The 17,862-nt window shown below is 38.4% G+C and overlaps 2 protein-coding genes across 2 annotated transcripts; one reads left to right on the top strand and one right to left on the bottom strand.

Moving 5' to 3' along the window:
- Positions 1–4,845: 4,845 nt before the first annotated feature.
- On the top strand, positions 4,846–7,573 carry LOC140892693 (protein high chlorophyll fluorescent 107). Its single transcript, XM_073301658.1, has 8 exons — positions 4,846–5,482; positions 5,563–5,706; positions 5,781–6,086; positions 6,172–6,231; positions 6,319–6,564; positions 6,678–6,788; positions 6,869–7,045; positions 7,137–7,573. The coding sequence occupies exons 1-8, from the start codon at positions 4,919–4,921 to the stop codon at positions 7,464–7,466; spliced, it is 1,938 nt and encodes a 645-aa protein (XP_073157759.1). The 5' UTR covers positions 4,846–4,918; the 3' UTR covers positions 7,467–7,573.
- Positions 7,574–7,593: 20 nt separating this feature from the next.
- Positions 7,594–15,212, bottom strand: LOC140874423 (uncharacterized). Its single transcript, XM_073277709.1, has 9 exons — positions 14,126–15,212; positions 13,956–14,083; positions 13,381–13,892; positions 12,975–13,048; positions 11,971–12,321; positions 11,495–11,871; positions 10,849–11,133; positions 7,988–8,059; positions 7,594–7,890 (listed from the first exon to the last, which is right to left on the bottom strand). Exons 1-9 carry the CDS (start codon positions 15,210–15,212, stop codon positions 7,594–7,596), a joined length of 3,183 nt encoding a protein of 1,060 aa, XP_073133810.1.
- Between the last annotated feature and the right edge of the window lie 2,650 nt (positions 15,213–17,862).

The raw sequence follows: 17,862 nt of genomic DNA, 5'->3' as shown, positions 1-17,862 counted from the left end.
TAAAAATAGACGCAACCATTCAGCTTCTTCAGCACACTTATCAAGTGCAATAAACTCAGATTCCATCGTGGATCTGGCTATTACAGTTTGTTTAGAAGATTTCCAAGCAATTGTTGCACCTCTTAAAGTGAATACAAATCCACTTGTAGATTTTGAGTCTTTCATATCAGATAACCAGTTTGCATCACTGTATCCTTCAATAACAACAGGATATCTGGTATAGTGCAGCCCATGGTCACGAGTGTATCTTAAATACCTTAGCAATCTTATAATTACTTTCCAGTGTTCATCTCCTGGATTACTCGTGAATCTACTCAATTTTCTTACTGCATAGGCTATGTCTGGTCGTGTACAACTCATTAAGTACATCAGACTACCAATGACTCGAGAGTATTCTAGTTGGGAGATACTCTCACCCCGATTCTTCGATAGATGTTGACTCATATCTATCGGGGTTCTAGCCAATGCAGATTCATCCTTATTGAATTTCTCAAGTATTTTTTTCACATAATGTGATTGACTTAGAACCATCCCTTCTGATGTTTTATGAATTTTAATTCCAAGGATGACATCGGCTAATCCCAAATCCTTCATGTCGAATTTTGAGTTCAGCAGTTTCTTAGTGGATTTGATCATCTTATCATTGCTTCCGATGATAAGCATGTCATCTACGTAAAGACACAAAATGACGTAGCCACTTTCAATGTTCTTTACGTAGACACATTTGTCACACTCATTGACTTTAAATCCACTTTCTAGCATGGCTTTGTCAAATTATTCGTGCCATTGTTTTGGTGCTTTCTTTAAGCCATACAAAGACATCACCAATTTACAAACCTTATTTTCTTGCCCAGGTGCAGAAAACCCCTCAGGTTGTTCCATGTAAATTTCTTTTTCTAAATCTCCATTTAGAAAAGCAGTCTTTACATCCATTTGGTGTACTTCAAGATTCCGCAAGGCGACAATTGCAAGTATCACTCGAATTGAAGTTATTCTCGTTACTGGAGAATAAGTGTCAAAGTAATCAAGCCCTTCACGTTGACGGTAACCCTTGATTATCAATCTGGCTTTATACTTATCTATTGTTCCATCTGATTTTAATTTTCGTTTAAAAATCCATTTATAACCTAGTGATTTGCTTCTCGGAGAAAGGTCCACTAGTTCCCACGTATGATTTTGTAAAATGGATTCTATTTCAAAATTTATAGCTTTTTTCCATTGAGGTCCTTCAGATGAATTTACAGCTTCCTTGAAGTTTTTAGGTTCACTTTCCATCATGAAAGTGATGAAATCCGGACCAAATGATTTCTCAGTTCTAGCTCTTTTGCTACGTCTAGGTTCAACCTCGTAGTTAACCTCTTGTTCTGTTTACATTGTCTCATGTAATCTTTTGGATAAACTTGGTTCTTCCTTAGATTTGCAAAGGAATACATGTTCAAAGAACGAAGCATTTCTTGATTCCATTATCGTATTCTTATGAACGTCAGGAATTTGAGATTCATACACAAGGAATCGATAAGAGCTACTGTTGTGTGCATATCCTATGAAAATGCAATCAACAATTTTTGGTCCAATTTTACCTTTTTCGGAGTAGGTACGGCTACCTTGGCAAGAAACCCCCACACTCACAAATATTGGTATGAAGGTATTCTTCCTTTCCATAATTCATATGGACTTTTATCTTGCTTTTTTCAGGGTATCTTATTTAAAAGGTTATTAGCTGTCAGAAAAGCTTCCCCCACATGTTCTGTGATAAACCAGATCTCAGTAACAGTGCATTCATCATTTCTTTCAAAGTGCGATTCTTTTGCTCTGCGACACCATTTTGCTGAGGAGAGTAAGGTGCAATTCTTTTGTGTCTGATACCATGTTGAGCACAAACTCAGCAAATGGTGATTCATACTCTCCCCCACGATCACTTCTTAACACCTTAATTTTCTTGCTAATTTGGTTTTCAACTTCACTTTTGTAGTGGACAAACTTTTCAATAGCTTCATCTTTACTTTTAAGAAGATACACATAACAATATTTTGTGTTGTCGTCAATAAAAGTTATGAAGTATTTGTTTCCACCACGTGTTTGTACTCCTTTTAAATCACATAGATCAGAGTGTATTAAATCAAGGGGTTCACTTTTCCTTTCAACTGTTTGAAAAGATGATCTTGTTAGTTTAGCCTCAACACAAGTTTCGCATTTGTATTTTGTATCAATTTTGAATGTACAAGTTAATTAATCTACGAATCGTATCATAATTAACATGTACTAGTCTACCATGCCACAAATTGGAAGACTCAAGCAAGTAAGCAGAAGATTTCATTTTATTGATCACGGGCTTAATAGCCATTACATTGAGTTTGAACAAACCATTGCTTACATAGCCTTTTCCTACAAACATTCCACTCTTAGACAAAACAACTTTATCTGACTCAAACACAATGCGAAAACCATGCTTGTTAAGCAGTGACCCAGACACCAAGTTCTTACGGATGTCTAGCACATACAATACATTGTTCAAAGTCAGCTCTTTTCCAGAGGTCATCTTTAAACCCACTTTTCCTTGTCCCTTGATTTCTGAAGTTGTAGAATTTCCCATGAACAACATTTCCCCGTTCTCGGATTCCTCAAGATTTGCAAACATCTCTTTGTCAGGGCAAACATGGCGAGTGGCACCAGTGTCAATCCACCACTCCTTTGGGTTTGAACCAACCAGATTTACTTCAGAAATGACAGCACAGAGGTTCATGTTTGAAATCTCATCGGATATGTTTTCCACCATATTCACCTCTCGGTTTTTCTTTGGCTTCTTGCACTCAGAGGCCTTGCGGCCAAGTACCATCACAGTTGAAGCATTTTCCGAAGAACTTCTTCTTCGTAATGCCTCATTTTGGTCCCATATTCATCCTTTTGTTCGAACGATTGAAGTGTTTCTTTTTCGAGCTTTGGCCATGCTCGACAACATTTGCTTTAGCAGCAACTGGAGAAAACAGTCGTCTTTCGGAGCTCTTGTTGTCTTCCTCGATACAAAGTCGAACAATGAGTTCTTCAACATTCATCTCCTTTCTCTTGTGTTTTAAGTAGTTCTTGAATCCTTCCATGCCGGTGGTAGCTTCTCAAAAAATGGTCGCCACTTGGAAGGATTCTCTCAACGTCATCCCCTCAGCGTGAATCTCGTGAAGAATCACTTGGATCTCTTGAACTTAGCTGATAATTGTTTTGGAATCCACCATCTTAAAATCCAGAAAGCGGCCTACAAGAAACTTCTTGGCCCCCGAATCCTCGATTTTGTACTTTCTGTCAAGAGATTCCCACAGCTCTTTGGCCGTTTTCTTTTTCTCAATACACATTGTAGAGCGAATCTTCCAATCCGTTCATCACGTAATTTCGGCATAGGAAATCAGAATGATTCCATGCCTCCAAAGCACTGACGGATTCAACATCTTCCTCACCCTCCTTGAGCTTAGGAGCATCCTCCGAGAGGAATCTGGCCAGGTTCAACGTCGTCAAGTAGAAGAGCATTTTCTGTTGCCACCTCTTGAAGTCCGCACCAGTGAACTTCTCTGGCTTTTCTCCATGACTGTTTGGAATAGAAACGACATCACCACGTGGGGCAACAGGAGGAACGACACGATTTGGAACCGTGAAAATAGGGGCAACAAGAGTAGTCTCACTTGAAGCAGAAGCCATTTCTGAAACAAATCACGTAATGAGCACCAAGTCTGTTTTAAGTTTTTTATCAAAATATGCAAACTCAAAACGTGAATATTACAGAAATAATATTACAAGAAGAAAGAATGATCGTATAAAAATTCAATAGTATAACGAATACACAAATACTAAAAAATATAAAGCAAACAAGTAAGGAAATAATCAAGCAAACCGAGGCTTGTAACTAGTACAGTTTCCTTAAAACAGATTCGTCCTCTCCACAAGATGCTTGAGGATCAACACGTACATACTTCTGTTTTTCAGGATACAACGGAAAAACCAGTAGCAAACTAAGCATAAATTCACTACTCCGGCGAACTTGAATCGTATCTTCACTTTATCACCAAAATTTAACGGATGCCAAAAGAAGAGCTAACAATATGAAATGCAAGAGAATTCTTGAGTGAGATCTTGAATAATGTGTGTGTTTGGATTGAGGAAATGAGCACACTATTTATAGGCTTTAAAAAGCACACCAAGAGTCATAAGATTAATTAACTCAATTAATCTTTCATTTAACTCAAGAATGTGGAGAGCCAAAAGCCTCAAATTAATTCAAGAATGTGGATAACCAAAAGACACTCTCACATTCATGATCCATTATTTTTATTCAAAAATTTTATTTAAATATATTTCCAACAAAAATTTATGTGAAATCAATAAATAAAATCATCTTTATATTAACTTTCTCTTCAAATAAATAGTATCTATTCTATGATCAAAGGCACCTTGAAGACACACATTAGAGAGAAGTGGATGGAATGAAGATTTTGGAGCTAGCCCTTCCTAGTATTCTTTGTGAATGCACTAAACATGTAGAGTAGCCTAGGTTTTTTTTCAAAATTTTGATCACATTTTTCTCATATATATAAATAGGGAGTTAAATGGTCTTGCAATTGGCCGCTTTTGCCAAATCGGCATATAATTTTCTTTAAATACATTCCCAACCAATAATATTTCTCCACTTGGCCAAAAAATCTACTTTTTGGATAGAATTCGAGACTCCCAAACTTTGTGCAACGTGGCCAATTATTGTCCAATTGCTTAAGCACACGAAGTTACTTTTATGCCCACGTGTTATAACTTCACCATCCCACTTTTCGTTACGTGTTACCGCCAAAAATACCGGAGGATATATCCGTCATTCAGCGCAGAACTTCGTCTAAAGCCAGATTATCACCGTTGTGTGTTCTTCAGTTGAGCCGTTGAGAAGATGACACTGTTTTCATCTCCCTCTAAATTCGCTCTCCTTTCACCTTCTAAGATTCCGAATTCCTCCAAATTCAGCTTCCCAGTGCCCTTAAGAACCCTTCAATCTTCCTCTTCACACCCCGTTTCGAATCATGTACACGCGCATGAATCATCATCATCATCATCGCCGATTCTTCAAGAAAAGCCGCAGAAATCTGTGTCACAGGTGGACGGTGAAATGGAAGATAGAGATGACTTAGATGCAGAGATCGTGAATGCCAAGAAGTCTCTGGAGGAGTTGCTTGTTGTTCGTAGGCCGGTTATGGAGTTTTCAGATGAAGATGAAGAAGAAGGGAAGTTTTCTGGAGGTGGAGAAAGTTCTGTTATGCTGAAGAAACTTAAAACGCCTTCGGCTATTGATGCGGGGCTCTCGAGATTTGCCAAGAAGATGCCCATCTTTGAGCCTGAGAGGGTTGTGTCGAGTTCTGAGAGACCCCTTTCGGTGAATTTGGATTTGGCTTTGTACAGAGCGAAGATTTTGGTGCGGAATTATCAGTATGAAGAAGCAGAGGAGATTCTCAAGAAGGTAATCATTTATGTTATTTACAGAAATTTTGGGGTCTTTTTCATTTGTTTAATCTTTTGTAATCATTCAATGTTTTCAAGTGTATAAGTTACTGGCCGGAAGATGGGAGGCCTTACGTTGCCTTGGGGAAGGCTTTCAGCAAACAATCAAGAATGAATGAAGCAAGAGCTGTGTATGAGAAGGGATGTCAAGCTACACAAGGGGAAAATTCTTACATTTGGCAGGTTGGTTTTTGAGTTTTATATATCTTGGAGAAAATTAGTTGAAGAACATATTCCAATGTTTCTGTTTTTACCAGTGTTGGGCTGTTCTGGAAAACAAGATGGGTAATACAAGGAGAGCTAGAGAGTTGTTTGATGCTGCCACAGTTGCTGATAAGAGGCACATTGCAGCCTGGCATGGATGGGCTGTGTTGGAGATGCAACAAGGAAATATTAAGAAAGCAAGAAATCTTTTGGGAAAGGGTCTCAAGTATTGTGGTGGGAATGAGTATATATACCAGACACTTGCACTGCTTGAAGTTAGAGCAAAGCGATATGAACAGGCTCAGTATTTGTTCAGGCAAGCAACCAAGTGCAATTCGAAAAGCTGTGCTAGTTGGCTAGTAAGTTTTGGGAAAGAAATTACTGACATTACAAAATTCTGGTGATGGAAATGGAACTGATGTTTGAGTTTTGCTTATTTTGAAGGCTTGGGCGCAGCTTGAGGCACAACAGGAGAACAACCCTGCTGCTAGAAGACTTTTTGAGGTCTGTTTCTTCGAGCTCTCGATTCCGGATTGCTTTGAGGTGTTGTTTCTTTGTGTGTATGAACTTCCCTTGGGTTTTTGGGTGCAGAAAGCTGTGCAGGCTAGTCCGAAGAATAGGTTTGCGTGGCATGTGTGGGGAGTCTTCGAAGCTAATCTAGGCAATGTTGATCTGGCGAGGAAACTTCTGAAAGTCGGGCATGCGGTGAATCCTAGAGATCCAGTTCTCTTGCAATCACTTGCATTGTTGGAATACAGATACTCGACGGCGAATTTAGCACGAGTGCTCTTTAAAAGGGCGTCCGAGTTGGATCCAAGGCATCAACCTGTGTGGATTGTGAGTGCTTATGAAATGTCCCAAACTCTAGTTTCTAGTATACTCACCAAATCTTGGCCTACATTTATGCCCCGAAGCTACTGACAATTGATAATATTCCCACTGATTTTTAGGCTTGGGGTTGGATGGAATGGAAAGAAGGAAATTTAAGCTCGGCTCGGGAGTTATACCAAAAGGCTCTGTCGATTGATTGTAACAGTGAAAGTGCTGCTCGTTGCCTGCAGGTGAATGAACAGATTAAAGTTTCCTGGCTGTTATTGTAGCTTGTTTTCTTTATCAACTCTCATGTTCAGTAAATTTGTAGGCTTGGGGTGTTTTGGAGCAAAGGGTTGGCAATCTATCGGCAGCTCGAAGACTATTTAGATCTTCGCTGAACATAAATTCTCAAAGCTATGTAACATGGATGACTTGGGCTTCTTTGGAAGAAGATCAAGGAAATTCTGTACGAGCTGAAGAAATTCGCGACCTTTACTTCCAACAGGTATTAAGCTTGCGTGTGCGTGCTGATTGGGAGTTTCGACTTTGTGATGATTTCGTGCTTAAACCGGATTTTGTTGGTTTAATTTATACAGCGCACGGAAGTTGTTGATGATGCATCATGGATCATGGGATTCTTGGACATCATCGATCCAGCTATCGATAGCATAAAGAGACTGTTGAATTTAAAGAAAGGTGATGAATATTCAGGAACCAATAAAGATGACAAATATATCAGAGACTTTTCAGCTGATGTGGAGAGTGAAAGTGGTTTTAATTTGGATAGGTTTATTAGAGATAAACTATTGTTGGAACCTTCAAAACTCGAGGTCGATTTGGAGCCACCTCGAATAGCTCCGGCAAAAGCGAGTAAATCTTGGACAAATATCCGGGGATCGGAGAGAAAGGACACAAATTCGTCATAGATTTTTTGTAGTAAAAATAATCCAAACTATCAGAATTTTGTATGCCACACTAAACAAGATATTGCTTATTATTTACAATGCGGAAAACTGCAGGAACATTCATCATATTCACCCGAAACAAATTCGCTTAGAGTTCCTGTTTAAGCGGCTCGTTAGAGGAATTGTTGCCAGGTCCTAAGCTCGTGATAGGCTTGATATAAACTCCAATGGAGGCCAGATTGTCTGATGTTGCGGAGCCATAGAATCCTCCGAACTGATCGATTACCTCGTGGCAACACAGTTCCCTGTAGCTACCATTTTCTTTGCCGAAAGGCCCGTATTCTCCACAGTTTGTACCAATCTTGAGAGAAACCACACCCTCGTAGTTCAAGGTCGCACGGCCGGTGATCGAAGTTAAACGTTCTGAAGGGTAATTGAGTTTCACCTGTCACAAAAAAAAAAAAAACCATGAAACGATTTCTTTCTTGATTCTAATAATGATAATTACATGCATGAGATGATTATAATTATAAAAAAATTACAGCACTGAAGTTGTTTTGGGCAGTGGTTGTGCCATGACAATCAGACAACACCAAACGACCATTCTCCATGTACTGAAATTGAATAGCAGCACTGAAGTTTTTTTTAAAAAAACTGAATTTTTTTGAAGCTAATCAAGTCGAACCGAATTTATGATAAAATCGTCGTAATAGAACCGAATTAAAATAGGTTAATTCGGTCCATAACCAAATTAATCAATTTATTTTTTTTACTATTTTAAAACTAAAAATTAATTAATAATTTAATATGAGATTTTTATCATAATAAAACATATAATGCTTGAAAAATTAAAATTAAGAAAAAGTAAGTACAATATTAAATATATAAACATTTGACAAATACCATAAATTATATGTAAAGTTTAATAAAAAAATCAAAATATGATTATTATAATTTTGTTAATTCGGTAAGTGAATTTTTTTTAACAAAAACCAAAAATTGAACCGAATTAACCAAAATTTGCTAAACTTAAAACCAAAATTTCGAATTCATTCGGTTCGATCGATTAATTCAGTTTAACAGATATAATGTACATCCCTGATTCTCTTGAAACCATTAATTTCAATAAAAATGTCTCTCATACACATTCTTAATAATTTGTATTTCTTTTTAAAAGTATAACTGTAACGTCCCAATTTCTCAATCGAAACGTTACTCAAACATACATACTTAAAATTTTGGAAAAAATAAAAACTTTGCTGAATCATCATCTTTTTTATTAAAAGAGCATATAATAAGTGCACAAAAATAGAATAGCATCCAAAAATATTTGCCAAACATGGCCATCAACTTAAAAATTAAAACTTGTTTGTCTCTCATCAAATAAAAATGTTTAAAACATCTTCCATTCTAAAGCATTCACACTCATGCATTGCCCGTTGGACCGACCCCTGCTTCTTCTTCATGTCTGCCCACATAATCATCAATAAAAGCATCCACATCATCGTTAACTACACCATTCAAGTATAGTGAGTCGAAAGACTCAGCAAGAACATGCAGAAAAAGGATTTTCTAACTTTAAAAGAGAAAACATTAACTTAAACTTTCATGCAATAAACATAACTTTGATAAAGCCATATCATAAAAATATTTGGGGTGATGAAGTATGAGTAGTGTGGCAACCGCATAGTGAGCCATTCATAGATTTCTGTTGATCAACAAGCATATGACATTATGCCCGTAAACTTTCATTCTTTGGATAGCCGCTTCGGAGCTCATCCCGAAGTGCATACCCCGTATAACCATCCCGTGAGCCATGTTTGGATAGCCGCTCCGGAGCTCATCCCGAAGTGCATACCTTGTATAATCACCACAAGACACATAAATCATAAATAGTTTTCATACATAATAACATTCTTCGTATCATATCATTCTTCATGCACGTCATCATTATTCTTCCATCATCATGAACTTTCATAAACAATGTCGTGCATGCATAAACCAATGCGAGAACTATTCATGCATTAAGTACTTCCTACATTTCATGATTTTCATGGAAAAATATTTTTCATGAAGGTTGAAAACATAAACATGCATTACATAGTATATTCGATCCACGTGAGTCGTTCCATCCGTCCCGGACATTGAAAACTTGAAACTTTTGCATAAACATTCTTAAAAATACTTAAAATAGCTTTAAAGACCACAAATATGAAATTAGGATTTCAAAACACAACCTTAAAAAAAATTTGGACAGCACCTATGGTGCAAGGGCGCAGAAAACTTGCGCCCCTGCGCCACCAACGCTGCCCCCTAGTGCAGGGGCGCTCAAAAACTGCGCCCCTGCACCGGTGATGCTACCTGCGCACGCAGGCAGCAGGCGTGCAGGGTGCGAACTTCATATTTTTTTTTTGCTCTTTTTCGGTTCTTTTCGATTCCAAATCAAATCTATTCACTCACCCATCAAAACTTATAATCAAGCACATGAAAAACTTCAAAATATACGCACATCACGATCCAAATTTTCAAAGTTTTGAATCAAAACTTCTCATTCAAAATCTCTTCTTCCAAAATTCTTATTTTTACAACATAAATGCCCTAGAATCTCAATAAACTTATACCGAAAACATCAGGAATGCATCACGCTTCGCGATTTTACAACATATTCGTGTAACTTTCTAAAACATGCATCAATCAACACCATAAATCAACCTAGGGTTCATATCAAACATATTTATACTCTTGAATGGGTTTCAAAACATTTAAAACTTGTCTGAATCGTCTGATTGGGATTAACCTGGATGGCGGAACGATCTAGCCTTGAGAAGTCGAAGAACTCTACCCTTGATGCAGCGTTTGAGTGAGAGAGATTTGAAAGAAAAAGAGAGCGTTCAAAATGAGAGTTCAGAATAAAATTCTGAACGCTTATTTCTTTTGTGACTAATGGGTTTCAACACGGCCCATTAGTTACACTTAAAATCCTTTAAAATTTTACCCTCCCATTTAATAAAAAAAAATACACTGCATCCCTTTAAACTTAATTTAAAATAAACAAATTTTCTTTACTCAAGCCAAGGCTAGGCTCGTCCCTACGACCCAAAATTAATACCAACCTGAAAACTTTAAAATCATACATATCACATAACATTTCAGGCATTTAATTAAATCACATAATTAACATAACAATTAATTTATCTAAATAACATGCATTAATTCATATAATTCAATCAATTAATCGTGATTAAGCTAGTGGACTTTTCGGACCTTACAACTCTACACTCCTTAAAAGAATTTTGTCCTCGAAATTCGACTTACCAAACAGTTCAGGATAGCGTGCTCGCATATCCTGCTCGGTTTCCCAGGTAGCCTCTTCAACCAACTGGTTGCATCATAAGACTTTCACCATTGGAATCTCTCTGTTTCTCAACCTACGAACTTGTCTGTCCAAGATTTGAACAGACATCTCCTCGTAGGACAAGTCTGGCGTCCATTCCACTGGCTCATGGCGAATAACATGAGAAGAATTTGCCACATACTTTCTTAACATGGAGATATGGAAGACATTGTGAACACACTCCAAGTTTGGTGGTAGTGCCACTCGGTAAGCTCGAGCCCCAACTTTTTCTAGGATCTCAAAAGGTCCTATATATCTTGGACTCAATTTACCCTTTTTTCCAAATCTTAACACCTTTCCATGGTAAAAACTTTAAAAATACATAGTCACCTACTTCAAACTCCAAATCTCTACGTCGCTGGTCGGCGTAACTTTTCTGTCGACTTTGCGCTGTCAACATTCTGTCTCTGATCTTGGCTATCACATCTACTGTTTGGGTCACTATTTCCGGCCCCAAAACAGCTCTCTCTCCAACTTCATCCTAGTGTAGGGGAGTTCTACACCTTCTCCCATACAACGCCTCATAAGGAGCCATGCCAATACTTGCTTGATAACTATTGTTGTAAGTAAACTCTACTAAAGGCAATTTCGATTCCCAATTACCTCCAAAGTCGATCATACAAGCTCTCAACATGTCTTCGAGTATTTGGATCACTCGTTCTGACTGACCATATGTCTGAGGGTGAAAAGTTGTACTGAAAGCTAGCTTCGTTCCCAATCCTCTATGTAAACTTCCCCAAAAGTTTGAAGTGAACTTAGGATCTCTGTCAGATACTATCCTCGCCGGTACTCCATGCAATCTGACAATTTCTCGAATGTACAGCTCTGTATACTGATTCATGGAGAAGTTATTCCTGACTGGAATAAAATGAGCTGACTTAGTTAACTTGTCAACTACCACCCAGATCGAGTTCATCCTTCGTGGTGAAACTGGAAATCCTACCACGAAATCCATAGTGTCATCTTCCCACTTCCATGTGGGTATTGGCAATGGTTTCAGGAGTCCTGCCGGTCTTTGATGCTCGATCTTCACTTGTTGACAAGTCAAACATTCATTCACAAATTTTACAACATCCCTCTTCATACATGTTCATTAATATAAGGATTGCAGATCCTTATACATTTTCGTACTTCCTGAATGAATGGAATACAGAACATTATGGGCTTCAGTCATCACTTCAACTCTCAATGAGTCTACTGCTGGCACCCACATTCTACCTCGGTGATGAACAATTCCGTCTTTGACAGTGTACAATGTACCACCCTTGGCTTCATCTATGCTCCTCCACAACGTCAAATGTTCATCAGAAGCTTGGCCTGCTCGAATTCTCTCAAGAAAACTAGGTACTACTATTAAGGCTGCTAGAGTGCATACCTCCATTGGTTCGAATACCTCCAAACTCATCCGTTCAAATTCAGCAATCAACTCCTGCTGGACTGTCAATTGGTTCAATGTCGCAGAATTGCAACTCAAGGCATCTGCTACAACATTAGCCTTACCAGAATGATAGCTAATGTCACAGTCGTAGTCCTTCACCAATTCCAGCCATCTTCTTTGCCTCATGTTTAAATCCTTCTGAGTGAAAAAATATTTTAGGCTTTTGTGATCAGTGAAAATCTGACACCTTTCACCGTACAAGTAGTGTCTCCATAGCTTCAAAGCAAAAAAAAATGCCGCCAACTCAAGATCATGAGTCGGGTAGTTCCTCTCATGGATCTTCAGCTATCGAGATGCATATGCTATTACTTTATCATCCTGCATCAAAACAGCTCCTAATCCACTCTTTGAAGCATCGGTATAAACCACAAAACGACCCGTGCCTTCGGGAATTGCTAGCACTGGCGCTGACATCAATCTTTCCTTCAATTTTGTAAAGCTCTTCTCACATTGTTCTGACCACACAAACTTCACACCTTTTCGAGTTAAGGAAGTCAGTGGTAGAGCTATCTTGAGAATTCTTGAATAAATCTCCTGTAGTAGCCTGCTAAACCCAAGAAACTCCGTATTTCTGTAGCATTCTTTGGAGCAACCCAATTTCAGACCGCTTCCACCTTAGACGGATCCATCTCAATTCCCTTAGCTGAAACTATATGACCCAAAAATGAAATCTGCTCCAGCCAAAATTTAGACTTACTGAACTTAGCATACAGTTGCTTTTCTTTCAAAATCTGCAACACTGTAGTCAAGTGCTGACGATGCTCCTCTAGACTGCGAGAGTAGATCAATATGTCATCTATGAAGACTATGACAAACTGATCCAAGAAGGGTTGAAACACTCTGTTCATCAAATCCATGAACACAGCTGGTGCATTGGTCAATCCAAATGGCATTACTAAGAACTCGTAATGGCCATAGCGAGTCCTGAATGCTGTCTTCTGCACATCTACATCCTTCACCTTCAGCTGATGGTAGCCTGATCGTAGATCGATTTTTGAGAACACCTCTGCCCCTTGCAATTGGTCGAACAAGTCGTCTATTCTGGGCAAGGGATATCTGTTTTCACTGTAACTCGATTCAGCTCTCTATAGTCAATGCACAACCTCATTGACCCATATTTCTTCTTAACAAACAACACCGGTGCACCCCATGGCGATACACTCGGTCTGATGAACCCCTTATCCAGTAACTCTTGCAATTGATCTTTCAGTTCTTTCATCTCAGTCGGTGCTAATCTGTATGGTGCCTTAGAAGCTGGCTTAGTTCCAGACATCAATTCTATCCCAAATTCGACTTCCCTGACTTGAGGCAATCCCGCAACATCATCGGGAAAAACTTCTGGAAAGTCCTTCACTACCTCCACTTCCACAAGTTTCGGTCGCTGCACTTCCAGCTCGCCAGTTAGACTTGCAAGAAATCCTGTACACCCATTACCCAATAACTGCCAAGATGTTCCTGTAGAGATCATACCTGGTGAGCTCCTCTTAGATGTAGTGCGGTACACAAATGGTTTTCCGTTCTTATCTTTCAAAGAGACAGTTCTCTGTTTGCAGTCAATAATAGCCTCATGCTGAGCCAACCAGTCCATCCCAAAAATCGCATCGAAATCCACCATCTACAAAACAATAAAATCTGCACACAACACTAGACTCTGCATCTGAACCTTGCAATTTCTTACCACACTACTACTTTTCAGTTCTTCTCCCGAGGGTAACGACACACAAAATTCCGAAGTAGATTCATCCGGTAAGACCCTCAATTTCATCATAAAACTAACAGACATAAAAGAGTGCGTAGCTCCTGTATCTATCAACACAAAAGCAGGTAAATCAGCAATACAGATCATACCTCTGACAATTGCAAAATCTGGGTCAACCTGATCGTGAGTCATAGCAAACACTCTTCCCTTGACAGGCTCCTTTGATTGCGGACAGTCTTTGGCAAAATGCCCTGGTCTCTTGCAAAGAAAGCAAGTATTGGTCCCCAGCATACATTGACCGTAGTGTGATTTCCCACACTTCTGACAGATAGGTGCATTCGCCGGCCTTGGAGCATTGGCGTTCGGTTGATTCTGTCCCTGAGGTCGCGCCTGATTGGGGTTTTGGCGCTGCTGCTGCTGCGGTCTCCTCTGAGCTGGAGCTTGGTACGACCTCTTTTGACTAGGCCCTTGCTTCTCTCTCCCCTGGTAACTGACTCTTTTCGCTTGCGATTCCTTGATAATATCATTCCCATCTTTTTCTGACAACATAGCCTCATCGACTGCTTCTCGGTACGTTTGTGCCCCACTCAATCTGACATCACGTCGAATAGTGGCATTCAGTCTCTCTGTGAAATGCTTCAACTCCTCTGCAGCATTACCCGAAATCATGGGCACAAAGTACCTCCCCCTCTCAAACTTCTTCACATACTCGACAATGGACATGCTCCCTTGGCGGAGCTCCAGAAATTCTCTAGCAAGTCTAGTCCTGGTGCTGATAGTAAAATATTTCCCGTATAACACATCTTTGAATCCATTCCAAGTCAACGTAGTCATATCCACAGTAGAACGGGCTCCCTGCCACCAAACCCGTGCATCATCATGAAACATAAATATGGCACACCTCACACGGTTTGCATCCGTGAGCTGCATGTCGTCAAAAATGGTCTTTACTGACTGCACCCATTCCTTGGCTACAAGAGGATCAGCCCCTCCTTTGAACTCCTGTGGCCCTAGATCCTTAAACTGCTTAAAGATAGGATTGGTCAAAAGCGGCTGATTGTTGTTCCGTCCTCCCGCTTGTGCTTGGATTAACTGTTGGATCTGTTCCCCTTGGGCTCTACTATGCTCTTGCAACAGACTCGCCAACCCAGTCAAAAACTGGTTATTCTGATTGTCCTCATTGTTCGGATTCCTACAGTTAGCCATGATCCTGATGTCCAAACAGTCCACATGCATAATTACGTTATTTAAACATAACATCATAAACAACATGCATAATTTATTAATCGTAATTACTATCATGCATCTTAAACAATCCATAACATAAAACTTACAGACATGAAGATGAAGCATAGGGTCGTGGCGAGAATGCATGCGTGCAAACAATCCCAGAGCGAACTTCTTTGATACCAAGCTGTAACGTCCCAATTTCTCAATCGAAACGTTACTCAAACATACATACTTAAAATTTTGGGAAAAATAAAAACTTTGCGGAAGAATCATCTTCTTTATTAAAAGAGCGTACAATAAGTCCACAAAAATAGAATAGCATCCAAAATATTTTTTAAACATGGCCATCAACTTAAAAATTAAAACTTGTTTGCCTCTCATCAAATAAAAATGTTTAAAACATCATCCATTCTAAAGCATTCACACTCATACATTGCCCGTTGGATCGACCCCTGCTTCTTCTTCATGTCCGCCCACATAATCATCAATAAAAGCATCCACATCATCGTTACCTGCACCATTCAAGTATAGTGAGTCGAAAGACTCAGCAAGAACATGCAGAAAAAAGATTTTCTAACTTTAAAAGAGAAAACATTAACTTAAACTTTCAGGCAATAAACATAACTTTGATAAAGCCATATCATAAAAATATTTGGGGTGATGAAGTATGAGTAGTGTGGCAACCGTCATAGTGAGCCATTCATAGATTCCTGTTGATTAACAAGCATATGGCATTACGCCCGTAAACTTTCATTCTTTGGATAGCCGCTTCGTAGCTCATCCCGAAGTGCATACCCCGTATAACCATCCCGTGAGCCATGTTTGGATAGCCGCTCCAGAGCTCATCCCGAAGTGCATACCCCGTATAATCACCACAAGACACATAAGTCATCAAAATAGTTTTCATACATAATAACATTCTTCGTATCATATCATTCTTCATGCACGTCATCATTATTCTTCCATCATCACGAACTTTCGTAAACAATGTCGTGCATGCATAAACCAATGCGAGAACCATTCATGCATTAAATACTTCCCACATTTCATGATTTTAATGGAAAATTTTTTTTTCATGAAGGTTGAAAACATAAACATGCATTACATAGTATATTCGATCCACGTGAGTCGTTCCATCCATTCCGGACATTGAAAACTTGAAACTTTTGCATAAACATTCTTAAAAATACTTAAAATAGCTTTAAAGACCACAAATATGAAATTAGGATTTCAAAACACAACCTTAAAAAAAATTTGGACAGCACCTATGGTGCAAGGGCGTAGAAAACTTGCGCCCCTGCGCCACCAACGCTACCCCCTAGTGCAGGGGCGCTCAAAAACTGCGCCCCTGCACCGGTGGTGCTACTTGCGCACGCAGGCAACAGGCGCGCAGGGTGCGAACTTCATTTTTTTTTTGCTCTTTTTCGGTTATTTTTGATTCCAAATCAAATCTATTCACTCACCATCAAAACTTATAATCAAACACATGAAAAATTTCAAAATATACGCACATCACGATCCAACTTTTCAAAGTTTTGAATCAAAACTTCTCATTCAAAATATCTTCTTCCAAAATTCTGATTTTTACAACATAAATGCCCTAGTATCTTAATAAACTTATACCAAAAACATCTGGAACGCATCACGCTTCGCGATTTTACAACATACTCATGTAACTTTCTAAAATCATGCATCAATCAACACCATAAATCAACCTAGGGTTCATATCAAACATATTTATACTCTTGAATGAGTTTTAAAACATTAAAAACTTGCCTGAATCGTCTGATTGGGATTAACCTGGATGGCGGAACGATCTATCCTTGAGAAGTCGAAGAACCCTACCCTTGATGTAGCGTTTGAGTGAGAGAGATTTAAAAGAAAAAGAGAGCGTTCAAAATGAGAGTTCAGAATAAAATTCTGAACGCTTATTTCTTTTGTGACTAATGGGCTTCAACACGACCCATTAGTTACACTTAAAATCCTTTAAAATTTTACCCTCCCATTTAATAAAAAAAAATACACTGCATCCCTTTAAACTTAATTTAAAATAAACAAATTTTCTTTACTCAAGCCAAGGCTAGGCTCGTCCCTACGACCCAAAATTAATACCAACCTGAAAACTTTAAAATCATACATATCACATAACATTTCAGACATTTAATTAAATCACATAATTCACATAATAATTAATTTATCTAAATAACATGCATTAATTCATATAATTCAATCAATTAATCGTGATTAAGCTAGTGGACTTTTTGGACCTTAGAATAACGATGTTACTTGAAATGAAAATGCACAATATATGAATTATTTATTCTTGTTTTCATATTAACATTAATTAGTTGGTGCATGATTATATAGTATTGAGATATAAATTATAAGAATGAAAACAATTATACAAAATAATGTACAATATGTAAAAAAGAGTATTTTTTATAAAAAAAATTAAAATATATAATAATAAAAATTCAAAAGAGATATAAAAACCCCAAAATTTTTGGAAAAAAAACCAACAAAGAGGAAAAAATTAAAGAATAAAAATATATTTCAAAAAAATTAAAAAAAAATAAAAAATTGGTTTGTGGTGGGTAAACGACAGCATCCCCTACAGCATCCTTTGCTGTGGGATGCTCACAGTAGGGGATTTAAT

Source organism: Henckelia pumila, chromosome 1 (genome assembly GCF_033568475.1).
Source record: "Henckelia pumila isolate YLH828 chromosome 1, ASM3356847v2, whole genome shotgun sequence".
In the NCBI taxonomy this organism is placed as follows: domain Eukaryota; kingdom Viridiplantae; phylum Streptophyta; class Magnoliopsida; order Lamiales; family Gesneriaceae; genus Henckelia; species Henckelia pumila.
This window is presented reverse-complemented; position numbering and strand designations above follow the sequence as displayed.

Bases quoted from the DNA above. Each gene is read 5' to 3' on its own strand.
- LOC140874423 (XM_073277709.1), bottom strand. From the start codon at position 15,212: ATGCATGTGGACTGTTTGGACATCAGGATCATGGCTAACTGTAGGAAT. The intron at 13,893-13,955 runs GTAAGAAATTGC...ATTGTTTTGTAG, and splicing joins AACTGAAAAGTAGTAGTGTG to ATGGTGGATTTCGATGCGAT. The intron at 7,891-7,987 runs GTAATTTTTTTA...TTTTTGTGACAG, and splicing joins CCCAAAACAACTTCAGTGCT to GTGAAACTCAATTACCCTTC.
- LOC140892693 (XM_073301658.1), top strand. From the start codon at position 4,919: ATGACACTGTTTTCATCTCCCTCTAAATTCGCTCTCCTTTCACCTTCT. The intron at 6,565-6,677 runs GTGAGTGCTTAT...ACTGATTTTTAG, and splicing joins GGCATCAACCTGTGTGGATT to GCTTGGGGTTGGATGGAATG. The intron at 6,789-6,868 runs GTGAATGAACAG...GTAAATTTGTAG, and splicing joins GTGCTGCTCGTTGCCTGCAG to GCTTGGGGTGTTTTGGAGCA.